Here is a 20,997-nt window from a genome sequence, read left to right as displayed (position 1 = left end):
CAGGTGTGTGAAGTCAGCGGGAGCATCGCCAGCCTCGCAGTGAACCGCCCGGGTAGAGCCGGGATCCAACCCGCCAGCGAGCAGCCGGCTGCCTCTGCTGCCTCTGCCGGCCAGCAAGCCGGGCACTGATTGCTATGAGGCTAACGCCAGCTAGCTTACATGTCACCGTCAATTACCGAAACAAAACAACAGCTTTTCTAGTTGAAGACACTCACTGCAGCACGAGACACGCACTGACAACGCTCACCTGTCTGTGGGGAGATCAGTCAGGCGGCTGCTGCTAACCGTAAACAAACATCGACAGGTCCACCAGAAGTGAGCTGCTGACATGGAGCCAGCAACCCCCGACATCACATAGCGAGCCCGAGCTGAGGAGGGGGCTTGGGCATGTGACTTACCCCGACCGCAGGCTCTGCTTCTCGTCCAGATCTCCGCTGCTTCCCGGGTGGGCTGCCACATGCAATACTGCTGTAAAAACGTGCACAAGCAGCCATTCCAGAAAGTGCTGCAACTTTTAACACAAACTAACAGCAAGCTAGCGTTAGCTCCCTGATGCTAAACGTAAACAAACACAGACAGGTCCACCAGAAGCGAGTTGCTGAAATGGAGCCAGCATCCCGACGATATCACCCAGCGAGCCCGAGCTGAGGAGGGAGCTTGGCTTGTGACTTACCCTGACCGCAGGCTCTGCTTCTCAGCCAGATCTCCGCCTCTCACCCCTGAGGCTAGCTTTGTAAATGACGTAAATTCTGGTCGTATTCCCATTCGACGCACTCTATCGTATAGTTTCTTACATAGAGGAACCACATCAAATCGCGGGAGTTGTTTTTGGGACGGTTGACATGCCCACATTAACGTGTAGAAGCACTACAAAAGTGGATTTTTCATAATATGTCCCCTTTAAATTATTTTTACAACCCCAGCAAAAATTGTTTTTACTGATCTTCTTCTACTTCTTCCTGCGTGCATGCAGTTGAGTTCTGTTGACAACAACTATGCATCGCTTACCATACATCACATACTTGTGCTCTGATTGGTAATAGGTCTATCCAATCGAGCAAAGAGGCATTTTTTTCCTGGTTCGGTTGCAACACGCCCCATAATCACAGCCCAATGGAGCGGTATCAAACTCACATTCTGACTATAATTATGAGTATGACAACGTCAGGCTACATCAACTCTTCTCTTCTTAATGTTTTGTGTAAGTCGTTGCTGTATAACCCTCAGTGAAGCTGTGAATTGATCAATAGTGTCTCTCAAGGGTCTATGAAAAGTTTATTTTATTATTGTTATTGAAAAAGTTCAGATCTATGAATTTTTTGACGGAGCTCGATCAGATCAGTGAGATGACAGCGAAGTGAACTACACTCTAAAGTTAAAAACAGACTTTATTAGTGAATTCAATACATCTCCAGCCATGTTACCTAAACATTCCTTTGTATGCCTGAGGTATAGAATTCTTTGCACTACTTTTGCATGTTTTCTATGAAGCAATTCTTCTAGTTTTGCTTGAAGAGCTCCTGCTGTATTTAATCCATAGACTTCCTGCATAAATAAAGGATAAATTAAATCAAATCAAATCGATAGAACACTTTGAGCTGTGTCCATTTACAAGAAATCAATTCAGGAGCAAGTTAAAGTTAAAGTTAAAAGTTAAAGTTAAAAAGTTAAAGTAGCTTTATTGTCAATTTCTTAACATGTTCAGAACATACAAGGAATCGATACGACGTTTCCCACTCTCCCACAGTGAAACATATAAAGTGCACAGGCACAACAGATAACACAAGACATTTCCTAATACTAAGTAAACATACAGCAGCATAAGGTTCTCTAAAAGTGTGAACGTAGTGATTTAAGTGATAAAGTGCAAACAGTACAAGAGACAGTTTGTTGCAGAAGTGGACATACAGAATTTTTTAAGTACAGCAGCATAAGGTTCTCTAAAAGTGTAAACATAGTGATTTAAGTGATAAAGTGCAAACAGTACAAGAGACAGTTTGTTGCAGAAGTAAACATACAGATTTTTTTTGTACAGCAGCATAAGGTTCTCTAACGTTTAAACGTACTGATTAAGTGATAAAGTGCAAACGCAAGTTCCCATAAATGAAAGTATGTTGAGAATCCAACCTGAATGGTGCGACACAGAAAACCGGTCAAACAAGTGACTCCACCCTGGATGTAAATTCTTATAAATGTCAGCGGTTCCATGAGAGATAAAGTCTCTGAGACGACTTCGAGACATAAGGTAGGTTACACTCATATATCAAACGAATATTAGTGATGTTAAAACAAATATATATATAAAGTGACATCAGTCACATTTTTAGTTTTTAATAAAATGTCTTGTACTACCCAAAACCTAGATTTTCTGAATATTATTATATGCACCGAGCTCCTATTTTCACTGCATTAGCGTTCTTATGTTTGTTTTACCCAAATCTTGGATTTTTGTGATATCAGAATGAAATGCTTATGCAGGTGCAAATACCAAAGGCTAGTTTTCATGTACATACTATGCTTTAACTAGTTAATTAGAACATAATTGATTTATCATAGATCTTTGCAATTAATACCATCAGTCAAATAGTTAAAGCACAGTATGTATGTAAATGGTAGCCCTCTGTAATTCAATCAGCTCAAGCTTTTAATTCTGATCACAGAAATAGAAGAGACGGTGTTAAATAATCAGAGCTACAGTATATATAAAGATATATATATATATCTTTGTATATACTATCTGTAACAACTCAGCCACACCAAAACGACTTTCTCTGCTTTGTTTGATCCCCTGCATATGAACATTTGTGTGTTTTTGTATCTTACATTTTGCTAAATTTATTCTAGTTAAAAGTGTGAAAATCATGTAACATCAGGTAACTTTCTTATAACATCATCCTTAAGTACTTGTTGGTTAAATTTTTTGTGTCATTTGCGTGAATATGCAAAGTCAGGTTTAAGTAAAGTTGTTAAATTGAGTCCAACAAAAACCTCAGTAAAATTCACCACTGTGAATAAGTCAATCTGAACAATGGACGCAAACTTGTTTAGGAGGTTTGGTGGTTGTTGTTGTCCTAGTGATTTAATCATAACAGATTTAATGATTACCTTAAAGAAATGTAATGCTCTAAAGAATAGGTGGATCATTTTTCACCGACAGATCAAGTTAAGAGACTGTCACTGTAGAAACTGTGACATTAGGAGGAGGAAGTACATTAATAATAATGGTAATCCGTGCCAAAAGGTCCACCTGAGCACTACTTACATCTACAAAGTGTAGTCCAAATACATTCTGGCTGAACAGCTTTTGGGAGTACCACGGAGTGCATATTGTGTTTGGGAACTATACAAATGAACTTGACCTGAAACTCAGTTTGTACTCTCTCCCTCGTGTCTATCACACAGGTGCTGCAGTGATGGGTTGGTTTGCTGCGCTGTGTCTCGTGCTCCTGCAGATTGGGGCTCATGGTTTTGGTATCTTTGATGGGATCTCTCTAAATCATCAGGAGATCACTGAGCGTGCCATCCTTGAAACCACGCTGGATGTTTGCCGTGATGCGGCTCTGGCTGAGGGCAAAAAGTTCACATTACCTGTAAGGGTTGAATCAAGCTAAATTAAACAAATAAAAATTAATAATTTACAGGGTAATAAAAGTGTGTTTGTGTGTGCGTGTGTGTGTGTGCGTTTGCGTGTGTGTGTTTAGACACTGCCTTACACTGCTGAGTCTGTTGCTCTTGCCTGTGATGCGTCAAAATCCTCCAAGAGTTTCAGTCAAACCATCGAGTATATCCAGGACAAAAATGTGGGTATAGACAAGCGGTATTTCTACAGCGCCCCTCATCACTTCGACAACGAGGAATTCACGAGGGGAAAGGAACTCATCACGAGCGGATTATCAGCTGTCAAAGCAAACAATAAGCTCCAGAATTTTGAAGCGGCGAGAAAAACTCTGGGAAGACTGCTGCATTCTTTACAGGTACTTTCTATTCAAGGTACTTTATGAAGTAAAAATGTGCTTCGATTGCAAGAAAGATTTTTGGGGGATCTGGGTGAAAATAACTTCTGTATCTTACCTTTTTATATCTAAAGGATTTCTACAGTCACAGCAACTGGGTGGAAATGGATGAAACAGCTCCAAACACTAAGCTGATCAAACCAGGAAGCCTCGGAAAAACAGCAGGTAAATACATCGAAGCTATAATGTCAGTGTGTGTGTGACAATTTCACTGACTTGTTTTCTTGCACTTTATTTTAGTTAAACATTTCAAAACTGTATGCATATTATCCTTTACACTGATTTGTGTGTCTACGTGCACTTTTACTCCTCTTTGCTCAATGTGGTCTGATGCTCCACTGCATTTCACTGCTCTGGTGTTAATTGTGTTCAACAGCAACTAAAATGAATCTCATACAATCTACAGCCAAAAGCAGAGCAACCTGTCGCAGCTGCAACGGAGACGACTGCACGAACAACATTCTGGAGGACATCCTGCGGGAGAAGATACTCACCACAGGATATTTTGAATTTTTGCCAGGATTCTCCAAACCTGATGGTAAATGTCTTCATGTACCTGACTGGGTCATTGACAGGATCCAAATCCAATGCTAGTTTTATGATTGTGATTCCTAGATGGCAGAAGGATGTGGGCCACCTCAGGAAATAATGAGGCACTAATGGCTTTCTAGTGGCCGAAACAAAATGAGACGTGAGCCTAAAGTGGTCCACTTTACAGATATGGCCCATATTTAACAATTAGTTGAATCATGTTCTCATGAAATGTGGACATCCAAGTATAATAAACCTGTGGAAGCTGTGGTTTTCATGCCTCCTCTCTGGCGACACCCAGTGGCCAGGGGGATTATGTTTTGGGGTTGTCCATCCGCCCCATCCTTACGAACACGATATCTCCACTTTTGGGGACTTTCTTCAAATTTGGACCAGTTGTCACTCAATTTCAAAGATGAACAGATAATTTTTCAGTGGTCGAAGTTCAATGGTTACTGGAACCTCATATGACCCTGGGAGAAAACATTTCTGTAGATTGATGGAGTTATATAATCGCATACAAGACAGCCGCAGTGCCAGGCTTTCTCAGCAATACACAGCATTTGACATTTTATGTCCCTAACATCCGCTGGTGTTCACTAACACCTTTAAATTAAGTTAGACCTAAAATATCTGCATTCGTTCCAACATTGGGTTCTTCTCGGGCCCCATCCCTCCAGCAGGTTTGTTAGAAATCAGTTCAGTAGTTTTTGTGTAATCGTGGAAAAATGTTAAACAACCAACAAACAGACACATGTCAAAACATAACCGCCTTAGCCAGGGTAATTAAGCTGAAATGCATTTACATATAAACGCTCATGATTATGTAGGAATGGTGTCACAGATAGAAGAGGCATGGGTCAAGCTGAGCATGTCATTCTTATTCTGTTTCTAACGGTAAACAGGAAAATGCAGCCATGGAGGTGGATTTGACAGAACAAGCAGCATTGATCCTACGGGTGGGATCAACAAAGACGAGACTGATTCCGAACACGGAAATCTCCACGTTAAAGCAGCAAACATGGCCATCGCTGCGACCAGGCAGGTGCTGGAGGACATTCGCCGGGCTGCCGGTGACGCCACATTCCTACAGTAAGAAAACAATCTAACTCAGTTACTGTATGCACCTTAAAATTCTGAATCGCAAAGTTAATTTCAACTTTTTGAAAACTCGTTCCTCAGGCTGATGGGAATCAACAAAGGGAAAGCTCTTTGTTTTTGCATAGACACCACAGGAAGCATGGGTGATGACATCGAGGCAGTGAGGAACGTCACAAACTCTATAATCAACAGCAGAGTGGGAACAGAGGACGAGCCCTCGGCCTACATTCTCGTACCGTTCAATGATCCAGGTTGGACCTTGAAGATTAATCCTGTACATGGGTCATTTTTCCTACAGAGAGTTAACTATTTTTGTCTGATAAACCGTCACAACGGAAAAGAGTTGACCTTCATCTGTCGCTTTCTTGTAAGACATTTTCCGACGATAGATCATTTTCGCACAGCTGCAATTCTCCTCTGCCGTCACACTCAGGGCGGGAAGCTCAAATACTCTCAACATAACAATATAGTACTGCCATGATCCGGGTTGTAGGCCATATTAAGTATAGACTATTCAAAAGCATTGATAACATGACAGCTCCCCAAAAGGTCAATGTTATGATTGCCCCCTTGTGGCAACTGCTAACATTAGCTGTCATCCAATCAGATTTATTGTTTGGTCAAGGTACATCAATGTTTATTTGACCTTGAACCTGAATCACAGCAGCACTAACAGTTCATAGCACCATTTGAGCTTCTGATACCAAGAGTTCATGATGTCCGTGGTATAAATCTGGCTTTTAAGTGAGAATGGTAACAAAAATCGTAAATTACTCACAAAGATGAAAAATATAATAATTTCTCCCCTCTCGTCTCTACCTGAAACCCAGACTTTGGGCCCCTGATGAGGACCCAAGATGCAGAGGCCTTCAAGAGAGCTATCAATTCGCTTACTGCATCTGGTGGAGGAGATTTTCCAGAATTGAGTCTTTCAGGACTTCGGGTACTGTTGAAATCTTTGAGACTACTTCAAGATCTGACACCGCAAAATCCCACGATAACGGTTTAAAACAAACACGTTGGTGCTGCCTGTCTCCTCTGTACAGCTGGCTTTAACCGGTGCTCCTCCAGCGTCTGATATCTTCCTCTTCACTGATGCATCTGCTAAAGACGATTACCTGTTGGGTGCAGTGCTCACACTCGTAGAACGAACCAAATCAGTGGTGAGTATTGTCCTTGGTCCGAGTAAAAGCACAGGCCGGGGAAATTAATATTGCAGGAAATTTACGTCAGAGAATTTACTTAGAAATTTAAAATAATAACTGCCTATTATCAAATAAATGACATAATTACAGAGGTATGCTAAAACAGCCATAATGAGTGTAGGGACTCTAAATAAAATTCTATGGTTCTCGTCCTTGAGTTTAATATGGGAAATAGTCAAACTGGATAGTTCCACTGTTTACTGTAAATTAAATAATTCACAGCACAGCAAAGCTTGACCAGAGAAACATGACCAGGTGTGAACAGTACTCAATAGTTCACAGTTAGTGGTGTTGTGCAATAATGCATTGAACGTGATACCATCAAATGGTGTGCCTTTCGACATTCAATAAATTTGGTTGTCAAAATAGAATATAAATATGAATACTAAAAATATGAATATTAAATCATAACTTTAATTGATTCAAGTTACCTCGGGGCACCACCTTTCAAAGGTAGGGAAAAGATAGCCAATATATTGATTAAAGGGGACATACTATGAAAATTCCACTTTTGTAGTGCTTCTAAACGTTAATTTGGGTGTCTGGCATGTCTGCCTTCCCCAAAACTCTGGAAAAAAACAACTCTTGCGATATGTTGTGGTTCCTCTATGTAAGAAACTATACGCTAGAGTGCGCAAAATGGGATTACGACCAGAATTGAGGTCACAGTCAGTTTACACGGCATAGCCCCCCCCCCCGGAGGCGGAGATCTGGCGGAGGAGGAGACCGGTGTAAGTTACGGGCCACAGCCCCCTCCTCAGCTCGGGGGTTAGAAGCTGGGAAGCTAGCCAGCTGGGACGCTAACCAGCCGGGGAGCGGGGTAAGTTACAAGCCACAGCCCCCTCCTCAGCTCGGGCTCGCTGGTCGATGTCCTCGGGCTGCTGGCTCCATGTCAGCGGCTTCTGGTGGACGTGTCGGTGTTTGTTTACGGGTAGCAGCAGCGAGCTAACGCTATCTTCTGTGTGCCTGTGTAGCTCCGGTAGAAGCAGCAGGTTTAAATAGAAAACAGCTGTTTGTGGGGAGCTAAAGCTAGCTTGCTGCTAGTTTGTGTTTAAAGTTGCAGCACTTTCTGTAATGGTTGCTTGTGCACGTATTTGTGTTATTGCGACCGTGAACCTTGCCTGCTTTTTTATGTTTTTTTGGGTTGAGAAAAACACGTATTTAGTCAGATTGAGTTTTTCTTACTAAGAAAGCTGTCAAATCTAGTTTTTATAAGGTTTTGGCCCTACTCAGTGGCGCCCCCCATAGGTTTGCATTAGGCTATGGTAGTGGAGTTCAAGACCTTTCCAAAACAGTTCATACCATGTCTGTTGCATATTTAGTTTCCATCCTGTAAGCCATCAAAGCTGACTCAGGTGCAAGGTTCAAAGGTCATCCCTGAGGAGCAGGAACCATCCACAATTTTTCCACTGACAGAATGTTACTCCCAAGGTCAAGACCTTTACGATGATGTCTTTGCTTTTGTTCTACGACAAAGTCTACATTTCATCTTGCTCCAAGCACAGGCCCTCTGGGGTGTACTTTCTCAGACCCTATTGGGGTCCAAGCTGGATCAAATCTGTCAAATCTGTTTTAAGAGGTATTTAATGGCCAGATATGGTCAAAATATTTATGTTTGCTTTCTACACAATCATATGTTTCACTTTGGTCCAAGTATGAGACACCTTTGTTCATTAACAACCCAATTTATCACACCCCAGCCACAGACTGTTTGCCCTCCTCCCCTCTGGGAGCCGCTACAGGGTCCTCCGTTCCCGGACCAGCAGGTTCAGGAACAGCTTCTTCCTGCGGCTGTCAACCTGCTAAATCACCGTGGTGCAGAGTTCATATGTCTTTTCATATCAGGGTTAGGGTTAGATGAATGTTTTTTATTTTCACGAAGCAAGAGAAGCGCATAGGTCGCGTGTCCCCAGCCTCCTGACTCACGATTACGTGGAATTCAAACAACTTCTAGTGCATTCCTTTTTAGTAGCATTTCCTACGAAATTTTGATGAGACCAGCCTGCCTGGTTATACCAACGCAAAAACACAAAGCTCAATCTTACCAGCACTTAGTCATTGCCATGACGTTTAAAACAGGAAAACTTTGTAAAGGCTTCTATGCTGTGTTACAACCAGGTTATATAGTACTGTTGTTTAATTGGCCAAATATGAGCGTTTATCTTCTTACAGACTGATAATACATTCCATGTTTTTAATTCTCATGGTCCCATTTATCGACTTTCTTTTAAGGTGAACTTCATGATAACTGGCAGTCTGGGGTTTCGTCGCCGAAGAGAGAGTAATAATACCAACGATCAACAACAACAACAACCCAGAGCGATAACAAAAGCATCTTCCAAGGTGTACGAGGACCTGGCTCAGGCTTCGGGAGGTTTGGCTATACAGACCACAAAAAGTCAGCTGCTCGCGGCCACCACCATCGTTACAGAGTCCTCCAGCTCCGCTCAGGTACAAACAAAACACTCACACTGGCACGAGCCATTTTTAGATGATTGATCAAGATTAAATTGTGTCATCAGTTTTAATTAATCTTCCAGGTTCTCCTTCTGCAAGCGGCCAGGAGTCCTGGAAAATCCGACAATTTCACTTTCACAGTGGACGAGTCGGTAAAAAACCTCACCATCTTCATCACTGGGCTCTCGGCCGCCTTTACTCTCATCAGTCCCTCAGGTGATCTGTCATTGTTACTGGTTAAAGCGATTACTGCGCTTTTATTAACCATTTATTAACTAGTTCACCAGTGTTATTCGTTTATTGTTTTCTCTAGGCGTGTCTCAGAGCAGCGCTAACCTGACGGGACCTTTGATCAGTTCATCCCAGTCAGTGGGAAACTTCCAGACTCTGGAGCTGACAACACAAGCTGGACTGTGGGAAATACAATTTGTGTCAACAAATCCCTACACACTGAAGGTCAAAGGTTCGGCCCCCGGGATTATGTTGCTTAATCACATAATGAGTACTTCACATTGCATTGTGAGCCTATGATCTTCAACATGGAAGATGTGCGGCCAAACTACTGAGCCATAAAATCAACGGTCAACTACTCATGTGTTTAAAGCTGTGACAATATCAGCCAGCTTGGTTCAGGCGGAAATATCTCCTCATTTTAAAAACTTTGCACATTCAGCCATTTTCCTTAGAGAAGTGACGTTACAGTGAATTAAGTCACGGAAGGTTTCACATTTTCTGACCATTTATATTTTTCAGGTGAGAGTTCCATTGACTTCCTCTCTGACTTTTTGGAGGTGTCCGAGGGCCCATTGGGAGGTTTTGAAGTCCTTGAAAATCGCCCCAGAGCTGGTAAAGGCACCAGATCTTTGTGATACTTAAAAGATTATTTGAATCAACTTCTTACCTGCTTGAATGGATTTTCTCCTCTTTTTGTTTTTTTTTACCCTGAAGGTGCCAACGCCAGCCTGAGGGTGACGGTCACCGGGGGGGTGTCTGCCATAGTGACAGAAGTGTTTCTGGTGGTCTCGTTAACATCAGAGCAGGTTAACGGCAGCGTGGAGAGTCTGGGGAAAGGAAAATTCGTAGCTCGGTTCGACAGTATTCCATCGGGTGAGTTTGTGGTGCTTGTGAAGGGCCAGAGCACTGAGAGCAGCACCACTTCCTCCAGAGCAGCTACATCCTTCCAAAGGCAGTCATCCAACTCCATCCGTGCCTCTGCTTTGACTGTTTCTGCTGTACGTAAAATACATCGGGCTAACAACTGAACTGCAGTTCTGATGTTTCACCTGTTACTGAATGTTGTTCCTTTCGTTTGTTTTTGAAGGATGATTTAGAAGGTGTCTTGGAACCAGGAGTACCTCTTTCTGTTCCTTTCTCTGTGATGAGTAATGGCTTAGGAGGAAGCTTCACCATCCAAGCTACCAATGACCAAGGTTTTACGCTATCGTTCCCATCCACTCTGCCCCTGACCGCTGGAAGCAGGGCTAATGGCACGGTGAACATCACAGCCCCTGCTGGCACTGCATCTGGCACCGATGTCACCCTGACCATCGAGGTCAATGCTCCAGGAGGCACGGACACCAACTATGTCGTTCTGCGTTTGACTGTCCTCATCCCGGTAACTCTCTAAATCATTTTGCCCTTCGTCCTTGTTGTAAAATCACTTGACTTCATCTACTGTTCTCTTCTCTGTCCGCAGGTGACTGATTTCACTGAGCCAGGCTGTCAGCTGCTCAGCCTGCAGTCCAACTGCTCTGCAGACTGCAGCGCGTCCATGTGGGAGCTGTCAGTGGAGGTGACCGATGGGGTGAACGGGACGGGCATCGACACCATCAGCTTCAGAGGAGGCAACGGGACCAGTAACACCAGCCTGCTCGCTGGTAATGCAACGCTGGTGTCCTATAATGCGTCTTGCTGTTCACCTGATGTGGAGATAGTAGTTGTGGATCAGGTGGGTAATGTAGGCTCCTGCTCCTTCACGGTCCGGACAACGACGCCAACCGTGAACGCCACTCCAACCACTGCACAGCCAACAACAGCAGCCTCTACACAAGCTGTTCAGTCTCTTCTTCTTTGCCTCAGCATCGCAATTCTAGGGCTCAGCTTAACCATCTGAAATGGGATCAGCTAAATCTGAACATCCAGGTTCAAGAATCAAATATTAAGACATGCTTTTGGGGTTTTGAAAATCACTTGCCAGTTTATTCTCAGTATATACTCAGGATCTCAGTTTTCTACTGAGAGGTGTGTCTAATAGCTGGTCTACCCTTGTTGATTTAAATGGGTTTAGCTTAATAACCTGGGAGCTTTGAGTTTGAAGCTTTGTTTGTTACAAGTAGGCAACTACTGGCTACTTATGTCATTGTGAAATTCCTTTAAAAAACCTAAATGGGTTTGCACTATGTGGTATGATGAAGACATATATATACATCATTCATGATGTGGGCATTACTGATATTAAAGCTGTGATTGTTACCGTTGATTAAATGAAAATGTTTCTACATTCCTTGCTCTTGTTGAGGGTTAAGGACAGAGGATGTAACACTATGTTAAAGCCCTATGAGACAAATTGTGATTTGTGAATATGGGCTATACAAATAAAATCTGATGGATTATCTACGTCTGAGACTCTTTCATTTCACAAATAATAAAAAATCTATAATGATAAATTGAATATAAAACCACAACATGGATCACAAAATGAATTGAAAACATTCATGACCATACTGTCAAGCTTTTAGTGGCATTATACACAGGTTAAAAAAGGGGGGGGGGGGGGGGGGGGACTTTTGGATCAGCTTTAATCATAGTGATGAGCAAGGTGGTACATTAAACATCCGATTTGATGTCTTTCACCAAAATGTGATATAAAAATTAAAGATTGGGGGAATAAAAACATGACGTTTTGGGTTGTTTCACTTGGGAGCAGCAGAAAAAACAAAGTGATTCCTTCCTGAGCTATACAAAACCATTAGAGCGCCATCTAGTGGAGGAAGTATGAGCATCCCTGACTCATACAGAAGAAAGAATCTGATATGATGTGATGTTTCAAACCCATGAGGATTTTTAATCTAATTGCAAAGAGTTCATTTCAGAGACAATACACATACACACAACCCTGCAGGTTTCGTAATGGTGTTCACGGGAGAGTGAACTGTCCAGGTGGCTTGGTGATGAGTATGGTCACTGCAACAAGGTGTAGAAGAAAACCTGTGGAGACATGACAAGACACAGCATTGTGCCCACCCTCCATTTCTGTGTTCAATTAGCTTCTTCACTTCTCTGTTGATGTGGGGACCTCAACATGTCTCCAAAGCATCACTGCCGATCGGAGCTAGTGTTGATCTAGACCCGTGTCCTCTGCAGAGTAATTTGACCCTGGGGGGAATCTCGATTGAAACCATTTTGACCAATGGAAAAGGGGCTTCAGTATTAAGAGATGCTTAGGTATATACAGACACGTCTCCACTTCCTCCCACTATCCAGAAATGGAGTAAAAACATACCAGAGAGACTGTTTATAGAATGTTTATAGAAACACTGCCATCTTTTCCGGCTAAGTCATTTGGATAGCGGCGATACACAAACACAACCAATCCTCTTTATGGCATAAAATAACTTAATTCTAGAAACAGGTTAAACCCCCTATCTGCTGTGTTCATCACAGATCTCATGTAACAGGTTAAACTTGTGCTGCGTGGTCACGCCCTCTCCGGGACACATAAGGTAGGTGTTGACACAATCATCATGAGTTTAGAGGACAACAGCAAGACTTCAGGTACCGTAGACTTTTTACTCAAGATAATGAATTGCACCTGAAGAAGAGAGGAAGGATCTGTTTTTTATATAAATGCAAATCTACATAGTACCTGTCCTCTACAAATATACAAATATTTCTGGTCTAAAAGGGTTATGCAGGTTGTTTGAAAGAAAAACTGTCATGCATAAGATATTAAGATGACCTTTAAATGTTGAGGCTTTACAAGGTTTTCATGCGTTATATGAGATTTGTTTGGGAAAGGATTGTTTATTGTTTATACAGAGAAAAGTGTGTGTGGAAGACTAAGAGTTGTAAATGAGTAATGAGGTGTGAGCTTATTTTTTACTATGATTGTGTCAAATATAAAATGACATTGTGTTATTGATATAGGGATTTTGTGATCACATGTACAGAGTCAAATGCCATCGCCATAATCGTTTAATCCAAATTTGCTGGGCATGAAGAAGTATTCCCAGTGGAGGAATGCATTTGAAACATGTAACACACCCTTTGTTTTGTTGATGAAAGCAGGAAATGACTGATACCATTAAATGGCATCAAACAAACAAAAAAGACCTGAAATAAACCTGTTTCTCCTCAGGTACGTCATGTCGTCGGAGTTGGCCGTGTTGTGCCTCCTGCTCCTGCACACCGGGGCTCATGGCTTTGCGATATTACCCGGGAAATCTCAGAGTCACCTGGAAATCACTGAGGCTGCAATCTTAAATGTTGTTGTGCAAGTGTGCCGTGATCTGGCTCAAGCTGAAGGGACAGACTTCACATTTCCTGTAAGAGTTCCCTTCCCTGGAAGTTTGCACCAGAAATTACTACGTCTCTGTTAGTGATGTCGATATGGGTTGACTCAGCATGTGTGTTTGTGTGTTTGTGTGTGTGTAGTCGCAGCCTTACACCACAAAGGCTGTTGCTGTTGCATGCAACGCCAAAAAATCCTCCAGGAGTTTCCTGCTAGCCGTCACATCTGTCATATTACGGAACGTACGGGTGGACCTCCGCCATGCACTCAACGGGAGCTTCCACTTTGACGATGAAATGTTTGTGCAAGGAAGGAGAATCATCGCAGAGGGAGTCCAGGCCGTCAAGGCGAGCAACAAGCAAGACAACTTTAAGGCAGCGAGGGAGAAACTGGGGGAGATTTTACATCCATTACAGGTAGGCATCATTAAAAGGTTTACTCATTTCAATTCAGATAGATTTGATGAGTTATTACCCCTTTTCTTCTTTTGTTAAGGATTTCTACAGTCATAGTAACTGGGTGGAGCTGGGGAAGAAATTCCCAAACTCGAACCTGATCAGACCCGATACCAGCATCGGAAACCTAGCAGGTAGTGAAACAGTCGAGGTATGCAGTCCGGGTGTGATTGAAATGATTTCCAAGAAGAAACCAAATCAGAATCAGAATCAGAATCAGAATGTATTTATTGCCAAGTAGGTTTACACCGACAAGGAAAGACATAAACATATCTAAATAAAAATATATAAAAGATAGATAGATTGAAAAGTGAAAGTAAAAAGTGAAATGCAAAATGCAAAACAGTGAACAGTGTCAGATTGCAATATTCAATGTAATGCAATATAATACAATATAATATAATGTGTTAATTTAACACATCCTTGAGGTGTGGGGGCGGAATAAAAGTCTTGTTGATGAACTTTCCCTCAGATATAAGCAGAGCAACGTGTCGAAACTGTGATGGAGACGACTGCACCAACAACATTCTGGAGGACGTCATAGCGCAGGGGATACTGACCTCCGGTTATTTTGGTGTTGTGCCTGTGGTCTCAACCAAACCAGACGGTAAATAATTTGTTAACTTACCAATTCATGCTGCAGTGAATATAACCAAGAAATCTCTATTACATGCATTTTAAGCTGCAGTCAGACATGCACTGATTATCTCATTCTCTGGAGGGGCTGTACCTGAGAATGTTTCCAATTGAGACACTCCAGACTTTCTCAGGCCAGCCCCCCTTTGTATAAAACTCAATGGTAATGCCCAAAGGAGCCCATGTGAGACAGCAGCAGGAGATCCTCCAGAGGATTCACCGTGAAGCGATAGGCGCGATGAAGACGTTTGAAAACACATGAAAGAGACAATATTAAAATAACAAACAATGACTTTCGGGGTGAAAAAGTGGAACCGCACACGTAGAAGACACAGACGAAGATGTCAAGGGAGATTTGCAGAGAAAGCTCCAGAGATAACTGTGTTGAACGTTGTTCATGTGTGAAAGACAAACCCCGGAGAAATCCGGCCCCCATTAGTTGGACATTCTGCAGAGTACATTTTAGATCAATATTACTACAATAACTTTCCTAATTACTTAAACATCTAAATAATCTAAATACTTAGAATTCTAGAGTTACTCCTCACTGATTTTAAAACTGGTGAAAACTTTATAAGTTGAGATTTTAATTTTCACACTGTATTTGTTGGACAGGTAAATGCAGCCACGGAGGACGGGTGGATCAAACAAGCAACATCAGGCCTAAAGGTGGAATCAACAAAGACACGTTTGATTCCAATCACGGACATCTCCACACCGAAGCAGCAAACATGGCCGTAGCTGCAACCGGTCAGCTGCTAGACGACGTCCGAGGGGCCGCCGGCGACAGAACCTTCCTCCAGTACGAAACCCTCTCTGCACGTTTCAATGTGCACAGTTGCTCAAAGTCTTTTTTCCAATCTCTCTTCCATCTGTCTACGTGCCCTCAGGATGTTGGGAATCTCCAAAGGATCCAGTAAAGCTCTTTGTTTTGTGATCGACACGACAAAGAGCATGAGTGATGACATTGAGGCAGTGCAGAGAGTCACTTCCTCCATAATCAACAGCGAAGTGGGAACGGAGAACGAGCCCTCGACTTATATTCTTGTACCGTTCGGTGACCCAGGTAGGATGATTGGGACATTTTATTTTGAAAAGGCGCACCTTCTGTTCATCTTAAACTGTGGCATGGGTTAACCAGTAGATTTTCATGCGTCATCGTAGAAACGTAAATTCTTTCTCCTGTTGTACAGAATTTGGGCCGTTGACGAAGACGACAGACCCGCAGGTGTTCAAGAACGCTATCAACTCCCTGTCGCTAACTGGTGGAGGAGACGACGCAGAGATGAGTTTGTCTGGGCTCAAGGTTCACTGACGTCTTTGAGTCGATTCAACTACTTGAATTTCTTAACCATAAACCATCTTAACTGTTTGATTTGCTTTGACTCAGCTGGCTCTAACCGCTGCTCCCTTCAACTCCGAGATCTTCGTCTTCACTGATGCGCCTGCTAAAGACACACACCTTAAAAGTGCAGTGATCGCACTCATAGAGCGAACTCAAACAGTGGTGAGTAACAAATACACTTTTCTGTTCTTTTATGTGACTAAAAACCATCCATCCATTATCTTCCACTTATCCGGGCTGGGGTGGTAGCAAGGGTTTTCCAGATGTCCCTCTCCCTAGCCACGGTTTCCAGCTCTTCTTTGGGGGTCCCGAAAGGGTTTCCAGGCCAGATAGGATATCAATGCGTGTTTCCTTTTTGCTTTGGGTGGCATGGTGGTAAAGCGGTTACCACTGCCTGTGGTTCAAACCCTGGTTCTGGTCTTTCTGTAAAGAGTTTGCAGGTCCTCCCCATGTCTGTGTAGGTTTTTTTCTGGTAATCCCGGCTTTTGTTAATTGCATGGTTTGCATAGTTGAAAATAACTCACGCCTGGCAGCTAGTCTGACACGCCCCCATACAACGCCAGGTAAATCAGAGGCTAATATTTCCCTCCATGCGCTGGAAGCAGTTAACCAATCACAACAGAGAGCACACTGGGCTTTATCAGGGGGGGCTTTGAACCAAAACCAAGCGTTTCAGACAGAGGCTGAAAAGAGGAGCTGCAGCAATGAAGTGTGAAGAAAGTGTAGAAAACGTTAGAGCAGTAAACCTTTTCAAGTAATAACCCAAATTAAAACTATGAACCCGAATCAACCATAATATGTCTCCCCTTTATAAATTAATGAAGAAACTAATAAAAAGATAAACTTGAGAATAATGTAATAGATGACTATATTATACCTTCATTCGGAGGATGTTTTGTACGTTAATCATTACTTTAGTCCTTCCTGACTCGATGATCTCATTCACATTTTTGTTCTCCAGGTGAACTTCATGATTACTGACTCAAATGTGACCAATCGTCGGATTCTGAGCGACAAAACCAGGAGACGGAGGGCGATCGCCACATCAGACGCTCAGGTGTACAGAGACCTGGCTCAGGCTTCAGGAGGTCAGGCTATTGAAGTCACGAAAACTGAGCTCCCCGTGGCCACCAGCATCATAACAGAGTCCACCAGCTCCTCATTGGTAATGGCACCACCATCTCACTGCTGGTTAGCATTGTCAACTCAAAGATCTCAGCTGTGTGACTGGTTTCATGCGATTTCTCCAGGTGACCCTCCTGCAAGCATCCAGGAACCCGGGCAAAACCGAGAATTTCTTCTTCAGGGTCGATGTGTCGGTAACAAACCCGAGAGTTTACATCACCGGGCGATCTGTCACTTTCACTCTCATCAGTCCGAATGGTAATACTGCCTCTTTAATTACATACACTACTCCACTACACCACAAATTACACTATATGCAGATTTGCTGTTTCATGGAGCAAAGCAGCAGCAACAATTTGGACTCAAATCTATTCAATTCCGTGTAATCGCTGTTATCATCAGACAGCAAATTCGTTTTCCTCATTTATTCAAAGATCTTTCTCTCTTCCGAAAGAGTAATTCTAAAAAATATAAGAGTTTAAGTTTTAAGTATCAAGAAGGTCTGTGAGGTGGTCTGGTGTGAATGCAGCTGTAACGGTCACACTTTGCATTTCTGTTCTTTAACAAAAAGGAGATGCTGCACATATTATGCATTAGTTATTTCTTACCAACGAGTTGTTTTGGTTTTGTTTGAAGGTGAATCACAGCAAAGCACCGACGCAACAGGGTCACTGATCACCTCGTCGCAGTCAGTGGGAAACTTCCGGAGTCTGCGTATCAAAACAGAAGTTGGACCATGGGAAATAAGAATGGCGTCGGCTAATCCCTACACTCTGAAGGTCATAGGTGAGAAAATTATGGTTGATTAAGATTGATCAGAAAATCAATCCCTACACTTAAAAATGAATCCTTGCTGTGGCTTGGAGCTCAGAAAGCACGTTCTCCTCCTGTATGCTTGACACGTGCAGGAAGGTTTCGTGTTCTCATCACAAATGTATCTGAGAAATGCAGCTGAAGTTATAAATAGATTCCTTCTTGAGATACCACATCAGGTTCAGCTACTGTTCCCTTACAGCCTTAATCTTTCATTGTAATCTTGCATGGAACTCCGGCTTCCTCCCCCATTCCAAAGACAAGCAGCTTCGGTTCATCAGCATCTCTAAATTGCCCGTAGGTGGTTGTTTACTTCACCTTTTTATTTTTATACTTTCTCTTTTTCTTAGCTCAGAGTCCTGTTGACTTCCTGTTGGACTTCGTGGAGGCATCGCAGGGCCCATTCGCTGGATACGATACACTTGACACACGCCCCAGAGCTGGTAAAGAAATGCTTCAGTGTGAATTTGATGATGCGCGAAAACCATCAAGTCAAACATGATAAAATTAATTTCTTTAATAGGCGTGAACGGTACCTTGTTGGTGACTTTAACGGGGAGTGACTCTGGCAAACTGACGGAAGTCACCCTGGTTGAATCGAGTGGGTCAAAGGAGGTAAAAGGAGTTGTGGAGTCACAGGGAAGTGGAAATTTCTTGGTCCGGGTTGACCAGATGCCGTCGGAGGAGTTTGTGGTGCAGGCGAAGGGACAAGATGGCAGCTCTCCATCTGGCGTCTTCCAAAGGCAAACGCCTACCAACTTCAGAGCCTCTAATGTGACTATCAGCGTGAGTACCCATCCCACACCATCAGGAACTGTATTTCAAACATCAGCATTTCATCACTACAAATCTCCTCTCACTGTATTTAGGCCGATTCAAATCCCATCCTAGTTCCAGGAACACTATTCTCTGTGCCCTTCACCGTGATGACCGGTGGAACCGGGGGGAACTTCACCATTCGAGCTACCCACAACCAACAACGTTTTAACTCAGTATCTCCAACCTCCCTTATCCTGGTATCTGGAAACAGTACCGACGGCACAGTGAACATCACAGCACCGCTCAACACACCATCTGGAACTGATTTCACCCTGACCATTGAGGCCGAGGCTCCAGGGGGCGCTGACACCAACTACGTCATGCTGCGTTTCTCGGTTCTTAACACGGTAATACTCCCACTTAAGAGTCATATGTATTAATAGATAATGAAGTTAGAAAACAATATATAGCTTGTTACTCCTCTTTAAACAATTTAAAAACCTCATTTGTCACTTCACATGTCAATCTCCTTAGTGTTTTACTGTTTTACAACCTCCTCCTCGGGCCATGCTAAATGACTAAGCACATCCCTCTAACATCGTTCACGTGACAGCTTGAGCTGATTCTCATAGTCTTATGTCAGATGATAGCGATGATGATGCTGGTACTCCCGGCTGGTATCAGCCAAAACAACTTTCTCAAGGGAATTATCATCACACAGATCCGAAGACAGTGATTCCTCCTTCATGTTAAACTCTTGTTTTTGGAATTTGTGAGATCTGTCTGGCGATTTCTTACAGTGTATTTCAGTGGTTTCTTCAATATCACGGTTCGTATCAGTAATCTGCTCCGAGAGGTTGTTGGTACAGTTTTACTTTTTCTGGTTCTACCAGCTCCACAGTAGCAACAAATACATTTTACTGGAAAAGGCTGCAGCTTGTTAGCGATGAGCTCGATCACTGTAAAACACGCCTGTGTAGGATTGTGTCTCCAACGAAGAGAGTTCACTTGAGAGCATCGTCCGTACAACTCATCCGGTTTGGCAGCATGTTTCCAGCTGAGGCATGACACTGGAACGCATGGCTTCTCTTTCACTTTCAACAAAGAGATAGTTGCTTTACCACTTCTCTAATGAAGTGTGGTATGACTTTCTCTTTTCTTTTCTTTCCTTGGTAAGAAAGCTGTGTTATGTTATGTTTTCTTTACCCTTCATGAGATTTACTTTCTTTCTAAGTAGTTTATTTTGTATTCCTGAACTGTTCCACAGTTCATAATAAATTGTCTTATGGGCCAAACATGTCTCGTAGTTCAGAAATATATTTTCTATTAACCCTTTTATTTTTTAATAAATTACACATTTTACTTTTCCATGACATTCATTAATATATTAACTCAGTGATGTCATCTGTCTTTTCTTGTCTTCACAGGTGACCGATTTCACCAAGCCAGTGTGCCAGCTGCTCAGCTTGCAGTCCCGGTGCTCTGGTGCCTGCAACAGATCGTTCTGGGAGCTGTCGGTGCAGGTGACTGACGGGGATGACGGGGTGGGTGTGGAGCGTGTCAGCCTCAAACAAGGAAACGGCTCCTTGAACGCCAGCCTGGTCGCTGGCAACGCAAACATAATGCTGGTGTCCTACAGGGCGTCTTGCTGCTCACCTGACATGGAGCTGCTGGCTGTGGATCGGGTGGGAAATGTAGGCCTCTGTTTCTACTCTCTCACAGGGAATCCGCCAGCTGCTCTCTCTTCATCCACCAAAGTCACTCCGTCACTCTTTATTTTCCTGAGCATGGTGGTGCTCGGGCTACATGTGACTCCAGTAAAGCTCTGACCAACCTGCTGTATGACTGCAATCTGATGGGTCACGACGGTTTGGCCACAAGGTGTTTTCTTTTTCTACAGTAAAGCTAGTGGCAATACTGATTATTGCAGTCTTACATTAGAAACGGATTTTCATCTTCATTTTAAAAGTAGTTTTTCCTCAGAGAGATGAGGTCTGAGGACTTTTGTGATCCGCCTGCTGTCATGTGAATCCTGATAGAGAGAAAT

The 20,997-nt window shown here is 42.9% G+C and overlaps 2 protein-coding genes across 3 annotated transcripts; both read left to right on the top strand.

Annotated features, from left to right (window-relative positions):
- Positions 1–2,224: 2,224 nt before the first annotated feature.
- On the top strand, positions 2,225–11,919 carry LOC133970121 (von Willebrand factor A domain-containing protein 7-like). 2 transcript variants are annotated; one of them, XM_062406955.1, is made up of 16 exons: positions 2,225–2,245; positions 3,403–3,590; positions 3,702–3,974; positions 4,088–4,178; positions 4,420–4,551; positions 5,450–5,636; positions 5,727–5,896; positions 6,476–6,588; positions 6,692–6,808; positions 9,083–9,301; positions 9,391–9,523; positions 9,621–9,770; positions 10,061–10,153; positions 10,256–10,539; positions 10,629–10,922; positions 11,004–11,919. In XM_062406955.1, exons 2-16 carry the CDS (start codon positions 3,414–3,416, stop codon positions 11,418–11,420), a joined length of 2,850 nt encoding a protein of 949 aa, XP_062262939.1. In that variant the 5' UTR covers positions 2,225–2,245; positions 3,403–3,413; the 3' UTR covers positions 11,421–11,919. The 2 variants fall into 2 exon arrangements, with proteins under 2 accessions (XP_062262939.1, XP_062262938.1); XM_062406954.1 differs by lacking the exon at positions 2,225–2,245 and having other exon boundaries at positions 3,335–3,590.
- Positions 11,920–13,671: 1,752 nt separating this feature from the next.
- LOC133969343 (von Willebrand factor A domain-containing protein 7-like) lies at positions 13,672–20,994 on the top strand. The gene is made up of 15 exons (XM_062405760.1): positions 13,672–13,851; positions 13,961–14,233; positions 14,313–14,406; positions 14,745–14,879; positions 15,524–15,710; positions 15,799–15,974; positions 16,102–16,214; positions 16,299–16,415; positions 17,215–17,418; positions 17,504–17,636; positions 18,015–18,164; positions 18,542–18,634; positions 18,715–18,977; positions 19,061–19,357; positions 20,378–20,994. Exons 1-15 carry the CDS (start codon positions 13,672–13,674, stop codon positions 20,777–20,779), a joined length of 2,817 nt encoding a protein of 938 aa, XP_062261744.1. The 3' UTR covers positions 20,780–20,994.
- Positions 20,995–20,997: the final 3 nt, after the last annotated feature.

This window comes from Platichthys flesus, chromosome 15, assembly GCF_949316205.1.
Source record: "Platichthys flesus chromosome 15, fPlaFle2.1, whole genome shotgun sequence".
NCBI classification, from domain to species: Eukaryota; Metazoa; Chordata; class Actinopteri; order Pleuronectiformes; family Pleuronectidae; genus Platichthys; species Platichthys flesus.
The sequence above is the reverse complement of the archived record's forward strand: the minus strand, read 5'-3'. Positions and strand labels throughout refer to the sequence as shown.